The sequence below is a fragment of the Hypomesus nipponensis genome, chromosome 4 (assembly GCF_054491055.1).
Source record: "Hypomesus nipponensis isolate SF chromosome 4, ASM5449105v1, whole genome shotgun sequence".
Classification (NCBI taxonomy): Eukaryota; Metazoa; Chordata; class Actinopteri; order Osmeriformes; family Osmeridae; genus Hypomesus; species Hypomesus nipponensis.
The window spans coordinates 15,915,370-15,935,417 of NC_140364.1; the positions used below are offsets into that span (position 1 = coordinate 15,915,370).

A 20,048-nucleotide genomic window follows, 5' to 3' on the forward strand; every position below is an offset into this window, starting at 1 on the left:
AGACCATTCACATTAAAGAAGCAACCAGCTTATCTTAGATGTTGGTTGAAACCTTGTCCTAAACTTGCCACAAAGATGACCAAAGCAATACAGTAACACTCGCGACGTCGCATTATGCAGCAACTGTCTGATAAAAGTGCAGTTAGTTTAACCGTGACCTTTTTTCTGACGCAGATGCGTAAAACGAATAGTCTACTCGAGGATGATTCATCAGTGGAAAAGTATACAGACCAGTATGCCACCGGCATCATAACCAGTTTTTATCTTCAAGTAATTTATCAAATGGATTGGAATGTGCGAAATTAGGCTATTTGAAATGCATGCAATCAAATGTGCCGCTTCGGTTGGCCACATACGTTTTATTCACTATCACAGAGGTATTTTGGTTTTATTTGTCATCTTGGCCATTTTATCCCGAGGTGTCTACGCGACCGAAAACCATGACATTTCAAGCAACGAAACATCTCGCAACCCACCACACAAGACAGAAACCTCACACAATACAACTTCAACCAGCTCTGCTCACCACAAAAAGGCTTTCCCTGTCCTCTCTGTAAACTACGATCACATCCGAAAACCTTTTGAGATCACTCTATGGATCCTTCTCGCCTTGCTGATGAAACTTGGTGAGTCCCCCGGTGTGACACCTCTAGGGCTTTTCCTCCCGTTACTTCATATTAGCAATATACCTGAACAATTGAAGTCGGCATAATAACTTCCAGATTGGAATGCCACCCATCGGACTTTTTCACCGTAACTTGTTTGTCAGTCATCTCCTGTTATTAGTTTCCTACAACCCAGTAAGACCCAGCAGCCCAAATGTACCACAAACACTTATATTTGTCACGCGTCCGGCCTGAATTATGTCACTAATTAGAGTTCAGTGATTTTTTTCCTCGCAGTCATAGGCCTAGGCACATTATTCTAGTAAAGAAGACAGAATTTGCCAAACGATTGGGACTTGTGGTGATGAGCATTAGTTGAATTTCGATTCAAGGAAAGTAATATGAGTGTGGGGAGATATGTTGTGACTTTCCTGTGCCAACACGTATTCAAAAATATGATGAGTTAGCCTGTTTGAAATGCATGCCGACAAAATGCCTCGTACCATCCTGAAAAAGGCATCATGTTACTCATAATGGTGTCTGGGGCTGGGGCTGGTGAGTGAAGGCTTATCTAGCTGGCCAGCTGCTCTTAGCAGGACAGATAAGGAGGCGTACAGGAGTGTAGGAGGCTGCTACTCTGGAGCCCTGGAGAGCACAGCGTTCTCAAGTGTTACACTGAACTTTCCTTCAATTTACTATTAACTAGGAGACTTTCTGTAAAGGATTCACCTATTCCAGAAAGGTGTTTTTAAAAAGCTGTGTTTAAAATCCATAACAGTTGGAATGATGTCACAATATGGGAATTATATCACAATATGGGGTTGACTGAAGGGGTCGTAGGGCAATTTTCTTGAATGGAAAATGATCAAATAACAGTTTTAGTGCAGTTGTAGCGGTAACTGCACAATCAAGACAAAGTCTCTAGTAGCCTATGCATCACTCAAACGAAGCACAATCTTTCAGGCCCTTGTAAGATCACCTGAGCCCTGTCTACCTGCAGAGGGTTAGAAGGAATGGGCTGGTATGTTCCGCAACCATGAGCCCTTTAGACGGCAGGGTTAGGCTGTCACCCTGACACCCTGACAGAGCTTGATGGTGCCCTGCGGCTCCCCCCCCCCTCCTCCTCCTCCCTCCCCAGGGTTCCACGTCATCCCCCGAGTGTCAGGCGTGGTTCCAGAGAGCTGCCTGCTCATCGTGGTGGGGCTCCTGGTGGGAGGGTTCATGAGGGCCATCGGAGAGCCAGCTCCCATCCTGGACTCCAAGCTGTTCTTCCTCTACCTGCTCCCGCCCATCATCCTGGATGCCGGCTACTTCCTGCCCATCCGGCCCTTCACCGACAACATGGGCACCATCCTGATGTTCGCCGTGGTGGGCACGCTGTGGAACACCTTCTTCCTGGGAGGCATGATGTACGCGGTGTGTCAGCTGGAGGGCTCCCCCTACCTGGGCCAGGTGGACCTGCTCTCCTGCCTGCTGTTCGGGTCCATCATCTCAGCCGTGGACCCCGTGGCCGTGCTGGCCGTGTTCGAGGAGATCCACATCAACGAGCTGCTGCACATACTGGTGTTCGGGGAGTCCCTGCTCAACGATGCTGTCACCGTGGTGAGTGGAGGGGGAGGCCGTCGCCGTGGTGAGGGGAAGGGGAGGGGGAGGCCGTCACCGTGGTGAGGGGAAGGGGAGGGGGAGGCCGTCACCGTGGTGAGGGGAAGGGGAGGGGGAGGCCGTCACCGTGGTGAGTTGTGTGGATGTGGCTGGAGGGCGGAGTCATGACCGTGTGAGGTTGCTGTTTAAGACGCTTGCCAGCTAACTCTCACTTTGAGTTTGGGGTTAATCGTTAGATGTTAACAGGTCTTGGTCATTAACATGTCCAGTTGGAGATGATTTCACTTGACTCTGTAGTCTTGGATTGTGTTTGTCTCTCTTGACACGATCCTCTCCACTGTCTGGGCCCCTGAGCCCTGTCAGGAGACAGACTAGATGTTTGGTGTCAGTAGAGAGACTGGTGGCAGACACCTTCAGTAACATGCAGCCTGTCACACAACCAGTTTCACTGGTTTCACCGATCATGATCCTGCACATTTGTCTCAGCATAGGACAGGCCTCATATCACATATTTATAAAAGTATTTCTTGTCTGTCTGTTTGTAACTCAACATATGACCTTCTCATGGGTATTACAAAGTACCACTAGCCCACCCCACCTCTTGACTTCTCTGCAATGTAATCTTGCCAGAACGAGGCAGATGGTGTTTAATGGAGCAGAAAAGCAATAAGAGGGCATTTACTGGCCCTGATACAGTTCATTGTGCCAAATATCGGGGTGTGAATTGGAGACAGACCAGCTGTCTACGGAGACAGAAAAACGATATGACAGTACTCCTAGCAGTCCACTGTTCCATTAGCTAAACACTACATTCAAGTCTATTGATTTTGAACAAAAAACTGGAGCCACAGTAGAAGCACAGCAGCCCTTTGCTGCAGGTCCTTCTCATTCTCCACATGCCTCTCCTGGCTAACTGCACTTCACCAAAACCTCTCCAATGAAGCATGAAAATGCCCCAAAAGATCTTAAAGTGACAGTGTGCTCCCCTCTCCTGCAGGTCCTGTACCACCTGTTTGAGGAGTTTGCTGACGTAGGCTCTATGACGGTGCTGGACGCTGTCCTGGGCTTGGCCTGTTTCCTGGTGGTGGCGCTGGGCGGCCTCCTGGTGGGCACCGTGTACGGCGTGCTGGCGGCATTCACCTCCCGCTTCACCTCCCACACGCGCGTCATCGAGCCGCTGTTCGTCTTCCTCTACAGCTACATGGCCTACCTGTCAGCTGAGGTGTTCCACCTGTCTGGCATCATGTCGTGAGTAACTGCAGGGGGCGCTGTCTGGTACACCAGACTGTCCTGGACACTGGGGCTGGCGTTAGGCGTAAACACATCCTACCTGTCCTCTGCTGCTTGCTGTTCCAGGTTAATAGCATGTGGGGTGATGATGAGGCCCTATGTGGAGGCCAACGTATCCCACAAGTCCTACACCACCATCAAGTACTTCCTGAAGATGTGGAGCAGCGTGAGCGAGACGCTCATCTTCATCTTCCTGGGCGTGTCCACGGTGGCCGGGCCACACACCTGGAACTGGACCTTCGTCATTGTGACCGTCATCCTGTGCCTCGTGTCGAGGGTCATGGGTAGGTATAGGATGACAAACCACAACAATGTGCGATAATAAAATACAATCAATCAATGAATATATGATATTTGAGACCATACTGTTGAGTCTAATCTCAGAATGTGTCTGTTCAAGGTGTGGTGGGCCTCACCTTCATTATTAACAAGTTCCGTATTGTTAAGTTGACCAAGAAGGACCAGTTCATCGTGGCCTACGGTGGCCTGCGAGGTGCAATCGCCTTCTCCCTGGGTTACCTGCTGACCAATCACAAGATGAGAAACTTGTTTCTCACCGCCATCATCACAGTCATCTTCTTTACTGTGTTCGTTCAGGTGAGGTGACCCATTCAAAACAACGTGTGTGAGGGTGTGGGTGTGAGGTAATTAGCAGCTGTTGTGTTATCTTTGCTGGGTGTGTGTGTGAGGTCATTAGCAGCTGTTGTGTTATCTTTGCTGGGTGTCTTGTCAGGGCATGACGATCAGACCTTTGGTTGACCTGCTGGCTGTGAAGAAGAAGAAGGAGAGCAGACGTTCCATCAACGAAGAGATACACACCCAGGTGAGAGAGACACCCAGGTGAGACACACACCCGGGTGAGACACACCCAGGTGATGAAGGAAGACTCAGTATGCATGTTCATGTGAACGCATGTTCATGTGAACGCATGTTCATGTGAACGCATGTTCATGTGAACGCATGTTCATGTGAACGCATGTTCATGTGAACGCATGTTCATGTGAACGCATGTTCATGTGAACGCATCTCCTGTGTGCCGTCAGGTCCTGGACCATCTTCTGACGGGGATCGAGAAGGTGTGTGGCCACTACGGACATAATCACTGGAAGGACAAGTGCGTACCGGTCTGAACGTGTGGTGTACCTAGACAACAAGGGCCTGACCACCATGTTGAGCCAAGCTGCGTATTGTCTTCTGATTCCACCTTGTTGTTTGTTGCACTAGGCTGAATCGCTTCAACAAGACCTACTTGAAGAAGTGGCTGATTGCAGGCGAGCGTTCCTCAGAGCCGCAGCTCATCTCCTTCTACAACAAGATGGAGCTGAAGCATGCCATGGAGCTGGTGGAGAGTGGCAGCTCAGCCAAGCTGCCCTCCTACCCCTCTACTGTGTCCATGCAGTACGTACCTGCCCTCCTACCCCTCTACTGTGTCCATGCAGTACGTACCTGCCCTCCTACCCCTCTACTGTGTCCATGCAGTACGTACCTGCCCTCCTACCCCTCTACTGTGTCCATGCAGTACGTACCTGCCCTCCTACCCCTCTACTGTGTCCATGCAGTACGTACCTGCCCTCTTACCCCTCTACTGTGTCCATGCAGTACGTACCTGCCCTCTTACCCCTCTACTGTGTCCATGCAGTACGTACCTGCCTTCCTACCCCTCCACTGTGTCCATGCAGACAAAACATAAACAAAACCCTCAATATGAATAAAATGTAGTGAAACTTCATTACATTTCATAGAGGATGAATCAGTGTTTCTGTTGTGTCAGGAATATCCAGCAGGGCGGCCAGGATAGAGACCAGCCTCGTATGTCTGAGGACCGCCAGGAGGAGATCAGGAAGATGCTGAGGGGGAACCTACAGAGGGTGAAACAGCAGGCTGGTGTCCACAGCATCTCACCCCAGATCAAGAGCAGACAGAGGGTAACACACTAGGCTGGTGTCCACAGCATCTCACCCCAGATCAAGAGGTCGCAAGCTCAGATCTTTGGATGAAAGCGTCTGCTCATAATGTCTGTCTCCCTCTCCTCATCCCCCTCCTCTCCTCCTCCCCTCCTCTCCTCTCTCCTCCTTATCTCCTATCCCTCTCTTCCTCCCCCTTCTCCTTCTCTCCCTCTCCCTCTCTCCTCCTCCTTCTCCTCTCCTTCTCCTCTCCTCATCTCCTCTCGCCTCCTCCTCCTTTCCTCTTCCCCTCTCTCCTCCTCCTCTCCTCTTCCCCTCTCTCCTCCTCCTTCTCCTCCTCCTCTCCCTCTCCTCCTTCTCCTCTCCCTCTCCTCCTCCTCTCCTCTTCCCCTCCTCCTCCTCCTCTCCTCATCCTTTCCTCTCTCCTCCTCAGGTACGCTCCTACAGCAGACACACGTTGGCTCTGGATCCGGAGGAGGAGGACGCGCTGTCAGAACTCCAGCTCCGCAAACAGAGAGTGGACATGGGGAGGAGGGTGAGTGAGGGAGGAGGAGGGGGAGGGAGGGAGGGGGAGTGAGGGGGAGGAGGGTGAGGGAGGAGGAGGGGGAGTGAGGGAGGGGGAGTGAGGGAGGGGGAGGAGGGGGAGTGAGGGAGGAGGGGGGGGGAGTGAGGGGGAGGAGGGGGAGTGAGGGAGGGAGGAGGAGGGGGAGTGAGGGAGGAGGAGGGGGGGGGAGTGAGGGAGGGAGGAGGAGGGGGAGTGAGGGAGGAGGAGGGGGGGAGTGAGGGAGGGAGGAGGAGGGGGAGTGGGGGGAGGAGGGTGGAGATGAAGAGAAGGGTGGAGTGAGGGTTGGAAACTTGTGGTGAGAAACCATGGTCAGTGGTAAATGACATAGGGTCCTACTTCTCACTGTAGATGAGCCACTACCTGACTGCGCCAGCCAAACAGGATACCCCGCCTATCAGGAGAGTCCGATTTGAATCAGGTGAGTCTGTCTGGCTTGTTGAGCTTGTAGTGGCATTGAATGCATTTTAAATATGTACAGGAACATGGTGTTATCCGTTAAACGCATAGTGTTATCGATAAAACATGTATTATCATTGAACAGTATTGAATATGTTGGCTGATGTGCTAGTTATTTTGTCCCCCAGACAGCCATGGTCTCAGCAGTGTGGACATGCCGGCCCAGCGCTCTCTCCACACTTCGAGGCTGATGCAGGAGTCAGACAGGACAGGTCACCAGAACACATCCCGGAACCAGGGCTGGGAGACGGGCGCGGCGTCGAGGGCTGACCACGGCCAGCGACAGCCAGACCAACAACGGCTCCGGTGTCTCAGTGACCCGGGCCCTGAGAAGGACGAGGAGGAAGGCCTCTTCCTGTCTTGATGATGCACTTCCTGTGACCTCTGAGTGTTACGTGCTTAGAGAATCTCCACTCGTTTTACTGAAACCTATTTATCATGTGTCTGTGCTGTTGATATTGTTTAGTTTGTGGAAGAATAACTTTCCTCCACAGGTCTCATGACTTTTGATGAGAAACGAATGATTTTGTAGTCCTTCACATTATCAGCATCGTTATTTCTGTGTTGTTATTTTTCACATTTAAATATCACAAACAGCTACATCATGACATGCTGATTGCCTTATTGTGCTGATATCAAGGAATAAGAATCTGTCTTTCAGCCCTGCTGTCTTATTTACTAGCTTTGCACTTCATTCACTGCCTGCATGAATGACAACGTGTTTTCTCAGGGATTGCAACACGGATTCACAACAATATACAGACCGTACGCCGAGAAACTTCACGGACAACTTGCTGTAGATATTATTTAAAGACAAGTGCACTGGCAGTTTAGAGTTTTTTGTTGTTTCAATAGGAAGCAAATGAGTGTGAACCAAAATGTGTGCTAATATATATCAAAGGAATGTCCCCTGTCCTTGTCTAACAGGGGGGCATGCATCACCTGCTCCAGCATTGTCCTAATGTCACGTTGCAATTAATCGTTATTGTAAAAACAAAGTGTGCCAAGTTCAGTATTTTTATACCAGAAAAGAAGGTACTGTGTTCTTTGTTTGTTTTCACAAAATAAAGCTTTACAGAATGCACTGGAAACATGTTACCGTTTTCATTGTGTTTCAAGTGACCATGTAGATTTTCCTTTCCAAAATGATTGCTCATTAATCCATGCAGTGTGAAGTGTTCGTTTACAACGGAGGTGCTTTGTGACCAGTATGCCTCCCGTGGGTCACTTTGACAAGCGGACAACGCCGAATAACAGGGAATTGGAAATCCCTAAAATGTCAACCGTGTGTGTGTGTGTGTGTGTGTGTGTGTGTGTGTGAGTGACGCCTATAGCAACATGTCAGTGATGATCAGGTAGGGTATGTTGTCTGCAGGTGCCTGAGGCTAGCATCATACCGAGGGAACAGTTAACAGAGATGGACTTCAGCGGCAAATGGGAAATCTATGCGCAAGAAAACCATGAAGAGTTCCTCCAGAAAATGGGTAAGAGCTCTAAATGACAACTGATGTTTGTAGAACTATATATAATGTATGGAACTATATATATTGTGTAGACCTGTATGTATAGAATTGTGTACATATAGGCTACAACTTTGTGTGTAATATTTATAATGGTAGCCTATATTTAATGTTTGGAACTGTATAAACTTTAGACCTGTAAATACACTACGTTGTATGTTTACTGTATAGAACTATACAGTAGGCAAAATGACTGTATAGACCTGTAAATTGTCTGGAAGTTGAAGGAGGTGTCTCTGCAGAAGGATCTAATGCAGCCGTTGTGTTTCCGTTAGAAGTGCCTCAGATGTTGGTGAAGATGATGAAGGATGTGAAGCCGGTGACGGTGATCGAGCAGAACGGTGACGACTTCACCATCAAGATCCAGACGAGCCTGCGCACCGTCACTAACTCCTTCACTGTCGGGAGAGAATCAGAGATGACCACCATGGACGGGAGGAAGTTTCAGGTGATAGGCTATTTATAATCAGATGATTTTGTTTTCTTAGTGCCTAAACTTAGTTGCATGTAGCGTATACACAGGTGTTTGTGTGGATGTATTTTATCTTCAGTGTACTCCGAGTCTCGAGGATGGGAAGCTCGTAATTACTACAGAGAAGTTCACAAACATGAGACAAATCATAGGGGAGGACATGATTGAGGTATGTTACAGTTACAGAAAGAGTTGAACATCCTCTTAAAAAATTTGACTCATAGTTTAAATTCCTTTCACCATAACATGTTTGTATGGTATTCATTTCCTCTAGACGATTTCAGCAGGCTCCACAGTCATGACCAGGAGAAGTAGAAGGGTATAATTCTCTCAACCTAACGGATCAGTCCATGAACCAAATACACCCTTTTGTTACTGTGTCTTATAGGCTACTGGTATAGGCAACAAAAAATTAAATAAAAATTAACACATTTAACTGCATCTTCTCGTCCTTACTGTTCACAACGATTTAAAATACCTTACCCTTAAATGTACATTTATGATGATTTTACATTTTAAAAGTATATTCAGTCAGTGCGTCTGGTAGGTGGCGGTGTTGCACCAAAAGGCCTATTAAACATCCTCGTACTGAGGTCCCCTCGTACGAGCGAGGCCCGCGGCGCTCCCAGAGCCCTCGAGGGTTAGGGGCTCGATCTGTCCGCACTGACGATGTTATAACTATGACAAAGACGGTTGCGATAGTTGATAATAGATGGATCTCTATCGATTGTTTGACGTTCTGCGTTGAAGCTCTCGTGGGAGGATGTACGGTCAAGGAAGAAGCAGGAGTCGTGAGAAGGAGAGGTGAGTATTAAAGAGATGCACCTCTGGTTCTGGATGCAGGCAATCCTTGAGTTCGCAAGACGACAACTTCGACCCAGCCTTGACTTCCCATGATCCTCAGAAGGAGGTCTCTCATCTGCGCTCTCCATCCCCATCGCGGTCTTACTCGCGGTCGCGCTCAAGGTCCTAGACGGGACACAAGTCAGGAAGACACAGATGCTTCCACAACCATACCCCATCATCTCTTGAGTTCAGACCCCTTAGGGCTGTTCCACAAACATACCTCATCATCTCTGAGTTCAGACCCCTTAGGGCTGTTCCATTAAAATATTATATTTTAGTTAATCTTATTATTATTTTTATTTATTTTTACTGTTGCTTGCTTTTTCTACAGGTACACTTGCACTTAGAGATTCATGTTGTTTAATTGTAACTTGCTTAACTACATGCTCTTTTGGTTCTTCCCTTTGGCACTTATTTTTTGGTTGTTCATAATGTATGCTTCTTGTTTTGGCTACCCGCAATTTTGGTGCTATCTTGTTGTTATTATCAGTGACCTGTGCACTTTGTAAAGCTCTCTCTTGGAAGTTGCTTAGGATGAAGGCGTCTGCTAAATGAATAAATGTAAATGTAAGGTTTTTTTTTGTAGGGTTTTTGTGTATGTAAGTTTTTTTTTTTTTTTTGAATGATGAGGAAGAGGCTCACCCGTTGTTACATTAGTATATTTGTACACTCTGTAAACAGATGCCTTCAGCAAAGTTCTGTATTGAAATGGTCAATATCTCCCTATTCAATTAACAAACCATCTCGATAATACTACTGGCTTATGTGTAACAACAGCTAAATATGTATCTGGTTTGTGAACTTGTTTTGTTAACAGACAAGTCACACTGAACAGCAGATTGTTTTCCTTAAAATAACATTCCATTTAAATCTGCAATTGCTGAAACCAACCTCCCAAAGGTTAGATTGACAGGACTAATCCTATTGATTGCCTCTAAATGGACTAGACGGAGGTTAGCTGGCAGGGGGTCTTAATGAGATGCAGAGGGAGGCATCCAAGCGTGAAGTTGGATGCGACCTATTGATCGTGCTACAGGAAAAAATCCATCGATCAGAGATTGGGGTGAAAAGTTGTTGAAAATGTGTATATGATATACTCAACAAGTTTGAATGATATTTTGTTGCTGGAATAGACAAAAACCAGGGCCTAATGTACCATGTAAGAAAACTAGCTGTGTGAAACAATCTGAAGAATACGGAGTTTTGCTACTCCTGCAAACATAATGGGTTGGTAGTGTCTGGTGGCCTTTTGCGTAATTAACTACACTGAAAAATTGAGAGAGTAGTTTGTCGTAAGATAAACTATCCCAATTCAGTTTGTATGTGAATCATATAGGCCATGATTCGAGAGATTGTAGGGGAGGCACTGTTACACATCAAACTGATATCACTAGCTAATAATCCAGTTATACCACAGTGAATGTTTCAGTATGATTAATCCAACTGCAGACGGCTGGTGGGGTCACCAGCGGCTCTCCTGTCTGGGCCAAACCAGCAGAGACTCCCTGGGTGGTTTTGTAGCTGTCAAGCGGGATTGCAGTGGTATGTGATTCAGATTACACGAGGATCAGACCGACATTACACATTGAGCAATTGAATATCTGGCAGCCTCACATTCGCCTGGATGACTCGCTGCCCCATCACCACCGTCTGTCCACAGTGCTGTCATGTCATTGGCAACGGACCATACAGTATCATTGATTTATCAGAGTGGGCTACAAGTGGCGTGCTCTCGGTTTAGTCCAGCTGTGTGTGTTTTTTTTCCATCAGCTGGAGAGTGCAAATCGTTGCTCACAACATTTCAAGTTTTACTGAGAATTATTCAGGAGAGGCTAAAGCACTGAACATGACCCACACACCCTTGTTTTGGATTCAACATATCTACATTTTATTTCCAAATTGAAAGGTAAGGTAAACATTTTAAACGTTGGAACTTTGCACGGTTTGGTAGCGAAACAATCATTTTTGTCGCCGTAAATTCTGAAAAACGATATACTTTTATAGATTCCATGGAAACCTTTACTGTATATTGTGGACCAATGCTGCTGCAATATCACTTTTTTTATAAGTAACCCTGAAAGTGCACATCATTCTGTGTAATCGTTTTAATGTTTTACATTGTGCCCCTTTTCAAATGTTCTTCTTTTGATACAGATTTTTCATCAACCTAATTTAGAAGTACCTTTGTGAAAATGGGAGACTGGAACTTTCTTGGTGGGATTTTGGAGGAAGTGCATATCCACTCCACCATGGTGGGCAAGATCTGGCTGACCATCCTGTTCATCTTCCGGATGCTGGTGCTGGGCGTGGCAGCAGAGGACGTGTGGAACGACGAGCAGGCCGACTTCATCTGCAACACGGAGCAGCCGGGCTGCAGGAACGTCTGCTACGACCGTGCCTTCCCCATCTCCCTCATCCGCTACTGGGTGCTGCAGGTCATCTTCGTGTCCTCGCCCTCGCTGGTCTACATGGGCCACGCCCTGTACCGCCTGCGTGCGCTGGAGAAGGAGCGCCACTGTAAGAAGGCAGCGCTGCGTCGTGAGCTGGAGGGCGTGGACGTGGAGCTGCTGGAGGCCCGGAGAAGGATCGAGAGGGAGATGAGACAGCTGGAGCAGGGGAAGCTGAACAAGGCTCCTCTCAGGGGCTCGCTGCTCCGCACCTACGTGGCCCACATCGCCACCCGCTCAGTGGTGGAGGTGGGCTTCATGGCAGGCCAGTACCTTCTGTACGGTCACCAGCTTGGTCCTCTCTATAAATGCGACAGGGAACCTTGCCCAAATGTGGTGGACTGCTTTGTCTCTCGGCCGACAGAAAAGAGCGTGTTCATGATGTTCATGCAGGGTATTGCAGCCGTGTCCTTGTTCCTCAGCCTGCTGGAGATCATGCACCTGGGCTACAAGAAGCTGAAGAAGGGGCTCCTGGACTTCTACCCTCACCTTCAGGACGACCTGGACGACTACTACGTGGGCAAGTCCAAGAAGAACTCTGTAGTTCATCAGGCGTGTCTGGGGACCTCTGGAGGCCGCAAGGCCACCATTCCCACCGTGCCCAGCGGCTACACCCTCTTGCTGGAGAAACAAGGGAACGGCCCCCACTACCCCCTCCTCAACGCCTGCTCCGCCTTCGTCCCCATACAAGACACCCCCAGAGCCAAACCAGGATCAGACACCAAAGAGGTGGTGATGCCCAGTTCTGTGGAGCACAACAGCAACTCCAACAACACCAGCAGCGAGGCCCGCTCCCCTACTGTGGACCAGCACCGCTCCCCTACTGTGGACCAGCACCTTTCCCCTGCTCTGGACCAGCAGCTCTGCCCTGCTCTGGACCAGCACCACCCCCCTCCCTCCCACTGTGAGGATGTGGAGTCTGGGAGCCCTGAGTACCCCACCCTGCCGGTGGCCAGTGCCTCCTCCTGCTCCAGCCTGTCAGGCTTCACCAGGAAGCCGCGGAGGGAGAGCGCGCCGTGGAATTGCACCACAGTGGTGGAGGGGAACGGTTCAGACAGTGGGGACTCTTACCCAGGGAACATGAAGCCTCGCTGCAGCTTCGCAGCCAGCCGGACCAGAGCCTTCTCTAAGCCCGACCTCCAGAGACTGAGGAGGGGCCGGAGCCCAGACTCTGCCGGGGAGCTGAGCTCTGCGTCTCAGCACAGCCGCGACAGCCCTGCCGCCTTCTCTCCCAACCGCAGAGTGTCATTGGCAAGTAACGCCAGCAGCAGGCGAGCCACAACCGACCTGCAGATCTAAGCGTTCGTTAAATCACTCGTCTCATAATGCAGACAAAAACTTGCAGTACTGTCAGTATGTTTTAACGGCTAATTAACAAGATTTGACACTTCTGACAATTATTATGAGGGGTTCATCTTCACACCTGTGAGGTATGTTGTTTTTGATAAAAGCCACAATGTATTGTTATATACAAATGTTTTATATAGCTGGAAAGCACCACTAGTTGCCCCTACTCCATGGTGTGCAGTCTAGGCTTCCAAAACAACACGTGCAGAGCAGTGGAAAAATAGGAGTAGAAAATCTATAATCCATTGTCATTTGCTATTATGTAACCCTGAGGTCTAAATTATACATCATCATGTGTGTGATGTCCAATCAAGAGAAAATTACAACCAGATTTCTCATCATATTGAAGTACACATAAGCAGGTTTGTGATATTATGCAGTGCTGACAAGATTCCCCATCCTAACAATGTTTGGGCCTTTAAATTGACAATATTGTTGTTGAAGAATCACAAAGTAGTTACATAATATTTTCAATTTGTTCTGTTTTTTTTTTTCTTCTCCAGATCGCGGTACTACAGATGTCCTCCATCCTGAAAAAACACTGATGTTGTCTTAAAGTTAAATGATCATTGAAAACTTGTAAATATATTTATATCTATTGGAGTAGAGCTGTGTTTTGGATAATATACATTTTATATGAAAAAGCAACCCTTTCTGAAACACTAATTATAGTAATGGATATTTCAATTGTACAGTAACTCATTACAAATGCAATTGACAGACAAACACATGCATATACATTATTCATAGATCAGAGTATAGAAAGTACCAGAAAAATGTGGTGCAAACGTTGTGCCTCAAAACTGTTTAATAATGATCTTGGCAAGAGTTATTCTCAAAAAATGTTACTGAACAGAAATCAGGACAATTCTTTAAAGAAATAAATCATATCTGTTCCATTTTTACAAAGTAAAAAATAAAATAAAAAAATAACTAACTGCAACATCACTCTGCAGTCCCCTCGCTGGGTGTAGGTTCATAGTGCTGAAGCTGAAAAACAAGCCAAAATCAAAACACGATTCAAGTGGGTTTTTCAACTTTACAGGAGACTGTTTAGAGACACACATGACTCACTTACCCTACTTCTAAGGTCTTTATTTTCCTCTGTGAGCTGTTGGCACTTCAGCTGCAGCTCAGAGAGCTCCTGCTGTAGGGCCTCAGTATCTGGGGCCTCGGGGCCAGACACGCCAAGGTGATGCTTTATGAAGCTATGGTTTGGGTGAAGTTAAACTTATAACTTTAACCATTGAGGCTTGTAGAAAACTTCCCTTTCAGAGTCCCACCATACCAGTTGACCAGGAACTTCAAGCAAGTCTTACACATAACAGTTCATAAAAGGATACTCCAAAGCATTATTCGGTTTGTCTGTCTCTTCATAAAGTGCCACCAGTACTGGAATGAGAAAGGTTTTGAAGGAGTCAACTAATATTGATGATAGTACATTTGCCGTGCAGTCACTTTCATAACGGTCAAGGAATCCAATAAAGTGGTGTTGACTTCCAATTATAGACCTACCATTGGTGAGACTGTCCAGAACCCCAGCCTTTTCTAGGTATCTTCGGTACTGTTCTCTTTTTGATTCGGAGGCCTGAAGGGAGGTGGAGAAGCCCAGGTGGTGTCAATTAAGTCACTTTGTAATTAGGACGCAACTAGTTAAACCTTAAGTGATCGGAATCGGACACGTTAAATACACTATCATGCGTTGCTCGACGTTTGAAAACGTGGGTCCAACAAGTATGTCCAAACACTAAGCATGTCCAGTTTATTCGGCTACTAGCTCTACCTCTAATACGTCCAGCACTAACTAACACCCAAAATAACGGTGGGTTTTAGGGTAAACAACAATGTCGGCAGCTACTATGGCTATTAGGCTAACTCTAAAGTAGTTTAGCTAGCTTGCTAAATGCTAGAGCTAGTTCTGGCTGTAAAACGAAACCTAAAATGTCTACAGTAGTCGAGCTATAGTCAGACGAATTGTGCGAAACGCGAAAACTATCTTAGAAATACTTTGATAAAGTAGGGTTGAGTAATGTCATCTTATACTTACTCTGTAATGTGCCATTTGACTTGTGTGGAAATTTACGAAATTACAAGCCTTGCTTCACAAATACACTAACGCTAGCTCTCGCTATGTTGGATCATCAGCTGTAGGAAACAGACTTGTTTTACCCGGACGGTGACTAGTACGGTTGCCATAACGACGAACAACAACAACAAAAAGCAACCCATTGGAAGTAGACAATATTTTGTCCTGAGTGAGCAATTTATTTACTGAAAAGCGAACATATTTGTTTTTATATATACATTTAGTGGGCAGGTAGTAAAGTTAATTGTCATTAAATGTGTCCCAACTCATGGCTACGCACGTTTTATATACAGGCGTTTGCCGAAAGGCAATTTTAGAGATAATTTAAAAGGATTAAGAAACTGGAGCATTAATAATCAGGCAAAACAAATTTAAGAAAAAAAAGGCATCCCTTGATCATACCACTGTCGCTACACTATCGCGTGCTTTCTAGTCCTAACCCCACCAAGTCACTGTAAAAGGCGGCCGTCCCTGGATAATAAAACAAGGGAACCCTATGTCCAGGAAACCAATAGCATTGTTGGGGGCGGGGAACTACAGGTAACGTCGGAAGTGATACGGCTAGCTAGCTGTCATGCTTTAAACATTTACTAGTATTTGGGAATATCATCAGATTAAAAGATAAAAACAGACCAATCCCTGACAATGCGGACAGTTGTTTTTTGTTAGAAGCAGTTACGCAACCTCATCGATCTCTAAATGTCGGACACAGGCGAGCGAGGTACTACTGGGCTAGCCTGATCAACAAAGCAAGTCAAGATAGCAGCTGGCTAACTCGTGATCACCCGATCAACAAAGCTGGACGAGTAGCAACTCAGCCGCCAGGGCTGCAAGGATTTACTAGCTCTTGAGATCAGCGGTGCTTGTAGTCGTAGGTAGACAAAATGTCTATTCAATACGAGGAACCGACATTAGCAGGAAGTTATGGGGTTGTAGATTCTTTTCCAAAGGACTTTGGCTACGGAGTGGAGGAACCAGATATTGAAGAGAGTTCGTTATCAGCTGACAGTAAACCAAGAATACTGCTGATGGGTCTTCGACGAAGTGGAAAATCGTCAATTCAAAAAGTAACTATATATTTATCAAGTAAACAGTAGCATACCCATTAATAATCCAGGTCAGATAAGTTCTGGAGTTGTTGTAACGTTTAAAAAAAAAAAAACGGGCGTGGCGTAAAAATATATTATTTATGAATTGTACTAAACAGTGATGTCATTCACGGTCCATCCAGGTTGTGTTCCACAAGATGTCACCCAATGAGACGTTGTTCTTGGAGAGCACTAACAAAATCTACAAGGATGACATCTCTAGTAGCTCTTTTGTCAACTTCCAAATCTGGGACTTTCCTGGGCAGGTGGACTTCTTCGACCCAACGTTTGACTATGAGATGATTTTTCGAGGCACTGGGGCTCTGATCTTTGTTATTGACGCTCAGGTAATAGTTTTGTCTCTTATAACAGTGACAAACTCATTAAGGAATGATCTTCCTCTTGTGTTAAAGCTGTGTGTTTGTGCTCTCTGCTGTAACTCGGTCCTCTCTCCCTATGCCAGGATGATTACGTGGAAGCTTTGGGGAGGTTACATCTGACGGTATCCCGGGCCTACCGAGTCAACCCAGAAATAAACTTTGAGGTTTTCATCCATAAAGTTGATGGTCTTTCTGACGACCACAAGATCGAGACCCAGAGGGACATCCACCACAGAGCCAACGACGACCTTGCGGATGCCAGCCTGGAGAAGCTTCACCTCAGGTAGCTACGCCAGTGCTTACTGGCTTCTCTGGTCGTCAGAATACTAGTGCAACTTTGTCCCTAGATAAGGAAGAGGAGCAGTTAAGATCACGGATCGAACAATGGGAGGTTTTATTTCTTTCTAATACTCTCTTTTTCTTTTGCAATTTAGCTTTTATTTGACCAGCATCTATGACCACTCCATATTCGAAGCCTTCAGTAAAGTTGTCCAGAAACTTATTCCACAGCTACCAACTTTAGAGAATCTTTTGAATATCTTCATATCGGTATGTATGATTTGTATTCCAGTCATGCTTGATGAGTACTGTGTATTGTAAGAAGCAGATCATATACATCTTGTCTTGATACTAGCTCTGTGGATAAGCTCTGTGGTCATGTGTTGGCAGAATTCTGGGATTGAAAAGGCCTTCCTTTTTGACGTGGTCAGTAAGATCTACGTCGCCACGGACAGTTCTCCTGTGGACATGCAGTCTTATGAACTGTGCTGCGACATGATTGATGTTGTGATTGACGTCTCTTGTATATACGGGTAAGAACGGGTCATCGTCCTTGTAGCTGGATCACAGAAGTCACTCGAGTGACTGCATGAGCCATCATTTAAAATGCTTTTCTTTCTGCATTATGTGCATGTGTCTGGCATTAATGTGTTTTTCAAAATAAATGCAATTGATATAGAGAATACATGTAATTGATATAGAGAATAAATGTAAATGATATAGAGACGATGATGTTGTGTTGTCTATGACAGCCTGAGAGAGGACGGCAGCAGCAGTGCGTTTGATGAGGAGTCGTCCGCCATCATCAAGCTCAGCAACACCACTGTGCTGTGTCTGAAGGAGGTCACCAGGTTCCTGGCCCTCGTCTGCATCCTCAGAGAAGAAAGCTTCGCAAACAAAGGTGAGAGGAGCCCAGATCATCTGTGTTTAAACGGATGATCAGTGTTAGCTTTGACATTGCCGTTCTTTAATTAACTGTAGGCTCTCCCGTAAAACAGCCCTGACTTCCTAAAATATTCCCTGTCTGTTTTCTCCAGGTTTGATAGACTATAACTTTCACTGTATTCGTAAAGCCATTCATGAGGTGTTTGAAGTCGGACCGTCGGCACAGCGGACAGGAGTTCTGCCTCTTGGCTCCCCCGGTAACAGCTTGGCCAATGGGAAATATGCTGCATTAAATGGAAATGCTTTTTAGAGGACTTTACAGAAGGAATGGTGTCACCTAAATAGAAAGCAGTGAAGTCAACCGAGATATAAACAACCTTTTGTCCAAAGTAGAGAGAGGTTAATAGAAACAAAAACTAAAAGATGTTGAATTAAGATTTAAAAAAAGGTGGGGTGAACTACAGGCTAGCAGGGATCGTTTGCTGTTAGCTTCTCTTGAGATGTTACTTTTTGAATTATTGATGAATAATCGCTACACCTGAGGGACTGCTAAAAATGCAGACAGATACAAGTCAGTTCAAGAGCTATTATGGTCTGTTGTCATATTGTTGTTACAGTAGAAATGGGAAGCTGCATTATAGGAAGATGTAGCTGAAAAGTTTACCACAGTAATGGAACTTAATTGAAATTCACTTGTCAGATTTGGGCTAGCTGGGAATCTTTTTCCCCCTATAGAGCATTCCTTTCAAATGTAATTGATTAATGTAACCAGCAAACATATTTTTTCTACTGTCAGTGTAAAGAAATGATACATTTTTTGTTTGTTTGTTTGGGCCCATATGTAACCTTACATACAAATATATTTTGAAAGATTCTTATGATAAAATGTGTGTTTACTGAGAAACAATCTGTTCAGCAATTTGGGTCCAACAATTTTTGACATAATATTATACAGTAATTAATTTTCATTTCATATTTAAACACATTGTTTTAATTTTATTTTTGATCTCTCATGTGAAAAGCTTCTGGCTGACTGTGTTTGTTCCCTAGTATAAACTAACACCCTCAGTAAGGAATGTAGATAATCACTCTGTTCTACTGTTGTAAGAGTTCAGGGTTCTGCTCAGGATCTTCACAGACCTCTACTGTGCCAGTTCCACCATTAGGTATAGTTTTGATAGCCAGTGTTTCAGCTGGAGGACTAATGGGTGCTGGTATTGATGGAGTCACAGGTCACTCATTTGGTCTCTCCAGTCGTATTTGTGACACTTTGGCAGTTTATTTTATGTATTAGTCTAATGAACACTTTGCCAAATCTTTTCAGTGCAAGAGATGTGTAACATATGTACAAATATCTGTCGCCATAAGGTTGTGTGTGTTTTTCAGTTTCTTTTTGTGCGATAGAGTAATATAAAAATACATTCTGCTGTGATTGATTATAGCGCTTTAGTGATTTAAAGCTTTTGAGATACAAGGGAATGTGAATTTCTTCCACGATTTTGTCTGAAATTGTCTGAATAATTAAAGGTATTTTTGTCATTTGAATCTTTTGGTTGTCTCAATAAATCTGTAGAATGGCTTGATCGAAGCATGGTCTAATGCAGAGGTTTTCAACCGGAGGTCCGCGGCCCCCTGGTGGTCCGTGGCGGCTTTGCAGGGGGTCCGCGGCACGAGCCCATGTTGATCAGTCCACCATTGATTACAAAATATATATAAATTCGCTACACAGATTTTTCTAGATTTGTTTTGTTTTTAATTTTATTAGTGTTCAGAATCTCACATACACATTTAATTTTTCAGATTCTATGTATATTGTTTGAGGTTTTTAAGTAGCTATATCTAGATTTGTTTGAGGTTTTTAAATAAAAGCATCAGTGGGCCGCGGATTACTTTCTAGTAAGAATGGTGGTCCTTGGGACAAAACCAGTTGAAAACCCCTGGTCTAATGAAATTAAATTGGATTGACCTGTTTTAATGATGTGGCTGTGTTGTGTTTTAAAGGACAGCAGGGGGCATCATATCCTCCTGGAAAGATTGAGGCCCGTTTTGGAGAAGGTAAATTGGTTTGTTACCCTATTGCACCACAATGCATGTTAATACAGGTCCGTTAAGGCATTTCACTGGATGCTAAAGACGCAGTTACTGTATTTGGGTTGCACGTGTAAAAGTGTATTCTACCTGGTGGTTTATATCACACTAATGGTGCGAAGATACAGTTTCTCCGCACAGAGCCCTGGTAACTCATCGGCTGTCTGTCTAAATGTATTACTTGTGCT

At 45.6% G+C, this 20,048-nt stretch overlaps 5 protein-coding genes across 10 annotated transcripts; 4 read left to right on the forward strand and 1 right to left on the reverse strand.

Moving 5' to 3' along the window:
* slc9a1b (solute carrier family 9 member A1b) lies at positions 1 to 7,507 on the forward strand. Its single transcript, XM_084697053.1, has 12 exons — positions 1 to 626; positions 1,744 to 2,207; positions 3,205 to 3,455; positions 3,564 to 3,781; positions 3,898 to 4,094; positions 4,231 to 4,320; positions 4,541 to 4,611; positions 4,722 to 4,895; positions 5,269 to 5,422; positions 5,835 to 5,936; positions 6,315 to 6,384; positions 6,551 to 7,507. Exons 1-12 carry the CDS (start codon positions 293 to 295, stop codon positions 6,784 to 6,786), a joined length of 2,361 nt encoding a protein of 786 aa, XP_084553179.1. The 5' UTR covers positions 1 to 292; the 3' UTR covers positions 6,787 to 7,507.
* Positions 7,508 to 7,834: 327 nt separating this feature from the next.
* Positions 7,835 to 8,814, forward strand: fabp10b (fatty acid binding protein 10b, liver basic). Its single transcript, XM_084695768.1, has 4 exons — positions 7,835 to 7,906; positions 8,218 to 8,390; positions 8,494 to 8,583; positions 8,689 to 8,814. Exons 1-4 carry the CDS (start codon positions 7,840 to 7,842, stop codon positions 8,737 to 8,739), a joined length of 381 nt encoding a protein of 126 aa, XP_084551894.1. The 5' UTR covers positions 7,835 to 7,839; the 3' UTR covers positions 8,740 to 8,814.
* A 2,638-nt stretch (positions 8,815 to 11,452) lies between these two features.
* Positions 11,453 to 13,006, forward strand: gja9b (gap junction protein alpha 9b). 4 transcript variants are annotated; one of them, XM_084695453.1, is made up of 2 exons: positions 11,453 to 12,553; positions 12,617 to 13,006. In XM_084695453.1, exons 1-2 carry the CDS (start codon positions 11,453 to 11,455, stop codon positions 13,004 to 13,006), a joined length of 1,491 nt encoding a protein of 496 aa, XP_084551579.1. The 4 variants fall into 4 exon arrangements, with proteins under 4 accessions (XP_084551579.1, XP_084551576.1, XP_084551577.1 ...); XM_084695450.1 differs by having other exon boundaries at positions 11,453 to 12,532; positions 12,590 to 13,006; XM_084695451.1 differs by having other exon boundaries at positions 11,453 to 12,508; positions 12,569 to 13,006.
* Positions 13,007 to 13,844: 838 nt separating this feature from the next.
* mycbp (MYC binding protein) lies at positions 13,845 to 15,802 on the reverse strand. 2 transcript variants are annotated; one of them, XM_084697057.1, is made up of 5 exons: positions 15,102 to 15,802; positions 14,570 to 14,642; positions 14,398 to 14,446; positions 14,138 to 14,262; positions 13,845 to 14,044 (listed from the first exon to the last, which is right to left on the reverse strand). In XM_084697057.1, the coding sequence occupies exons 1-5, from the start codon at positions 15,114 to 15,116 to the stop codon at positions 14,031 to 14,033; spliced, it is 276 nt and encodes a 91-aa protein (XP_084553183.1). In that variant the 5' UTR covers positions 15,117 to 15,802; the 3' UTR covers positions 13,845 to 14,030. The 2 variants fall into 2 exon arrangements, with proteins under 2 accessions (XP_084553183.1, XP_084553182.1); XM_084697056.1 differs by having other exon boundaries at positions 14,133 to 14,262; positions 15,102 to 15,261.
* Positions 15,547 to 19,317, forward strand: rragcb (Ras-related GTP binding Cb). 2 transcript variants are annotated; one of them, XM_084697055.1, is made up of 8 exons: positions 15,547 to 15,680; positions 15,853 to 16,207; positions 16,372 to 16,575; positions 16,692 to 16,891; positions 17,043 to 17,157; positions 17,278 to 17,420; positions 17,640 to 17,788; positions 17,925 to 19,317. In XM_084697055.1, the coding sequence occupies exons 2-8, from the start codon at positions 16,025 to 16,027 to the stop codon at positions 18,080 to 18,082; spliced, it is 1,152 nt and encodes a 383-aa protein (XP_084553181.1). In that variant the 5' UTR covers positions 15,547 to 15,680; positions 15,853 to 16,024; the 3' UTR covers positions 18,083 to 19,317. The 2 variants fall into 2 exon arrangements, with proteins under 2 accessions (XP_084553181.1, XP_084553180.1); XM_084697054.1 differs by having other exon boundaries at positions 15,552 to 15,680; positions 15,796 to 16,207.
* Positions 19,318 to 20,048: the final 731 nt, after the last annotated feature.

Excerpts from the sequence above, each read along its gene's own strand:
- slc9a1b (XM_084697053.1), top strand. The coding sequence starts at position 293 with ATGTGCGAAATTAGGCTATTTGAAATGCATGCAATCAAATGTGCCGCT. Across the intron at positions 4,321-4,540 it reads ACGAAGAGATACACACCCAG|GTCCTGGACCATCTTCTGAC; the intron begins GTGAGAGAGACA and ends GTGTGCCGTCAG. Across the intron at positions 4,612-4,721 it reads CATAATCACTGGAAGGACAA|GCTGAATCGCTTCAACAAGA; the intron begins GTGCGTACCGGT and ends TTGTTGCACTAG.
- fabp10b (XM_084695768.1), top strand. The coding sequence starts at position 7,840 with ATGGACTTCAGCGGCAAATGGGAAATCTATGCGCAAGAAAACCATGAA. Across the intron at positions 7,907-8,217 it reads AGAGTTCCTCCAGAAAATGG|AAGTGCCTCAGATGTTGGTG; the intron begins GTAAGAGCTCTA and ends TGTTTCCGTTAG. Across the intron at positions 8,584-8,688 it reads TAGGGGAGGACATGATTGAG|ACGATTTCAGCAGGCTCCAC; the intron begins GTATGTTACAGT and ends CATTTCCTCTAG.
- gja9b (XM_084695449.1), top strand. The coding sequence starts at position 11,453 with ATGGGAGACTGGAACTTTCTTGGTGGGATTTTGGAGGAAGTGCATATC.
- mycbp (XM_084697056.1), bottom strand. Across the intron at positions 14,447-14,569 it reads TCTGGACAGTCTCACCAATG|TACTGGTGGCACTTTATGAA; the intron begins GTAGGTCTATAA and ends TTCTCATTCCAG. Across the intron at positions 14,263-14,397 it reads AAACCGAATAATGCTTTGGA|CTTCATAAAGCATCACCTTG; the intron begins GTATCCTTTTAT and ends CCCAAACCATAG.
- rragcb (XM_084697055.1), top strand. The coding sequence starts at position 16,025 with ATGTCTATTCAATACGAGGAACCGACATTAGCAGGAAGTTATGGGGTT. Across the intron at positions 16,208-16,371 it reads GAAAATCGTCAATTCAAAAA|GTTGTGTTCCACAAGATGTC; the intron begins GTAACTATATAT and ends CGGTCCATCCAG. Across the intron at positions 16,892-17,042 it reads CTGGAGAAGCTTCACCTCAG|CTTTTATTTGACCAGCATCT; the intron begins GTAGCTACGCCA and ends TTTGCAATTTAG.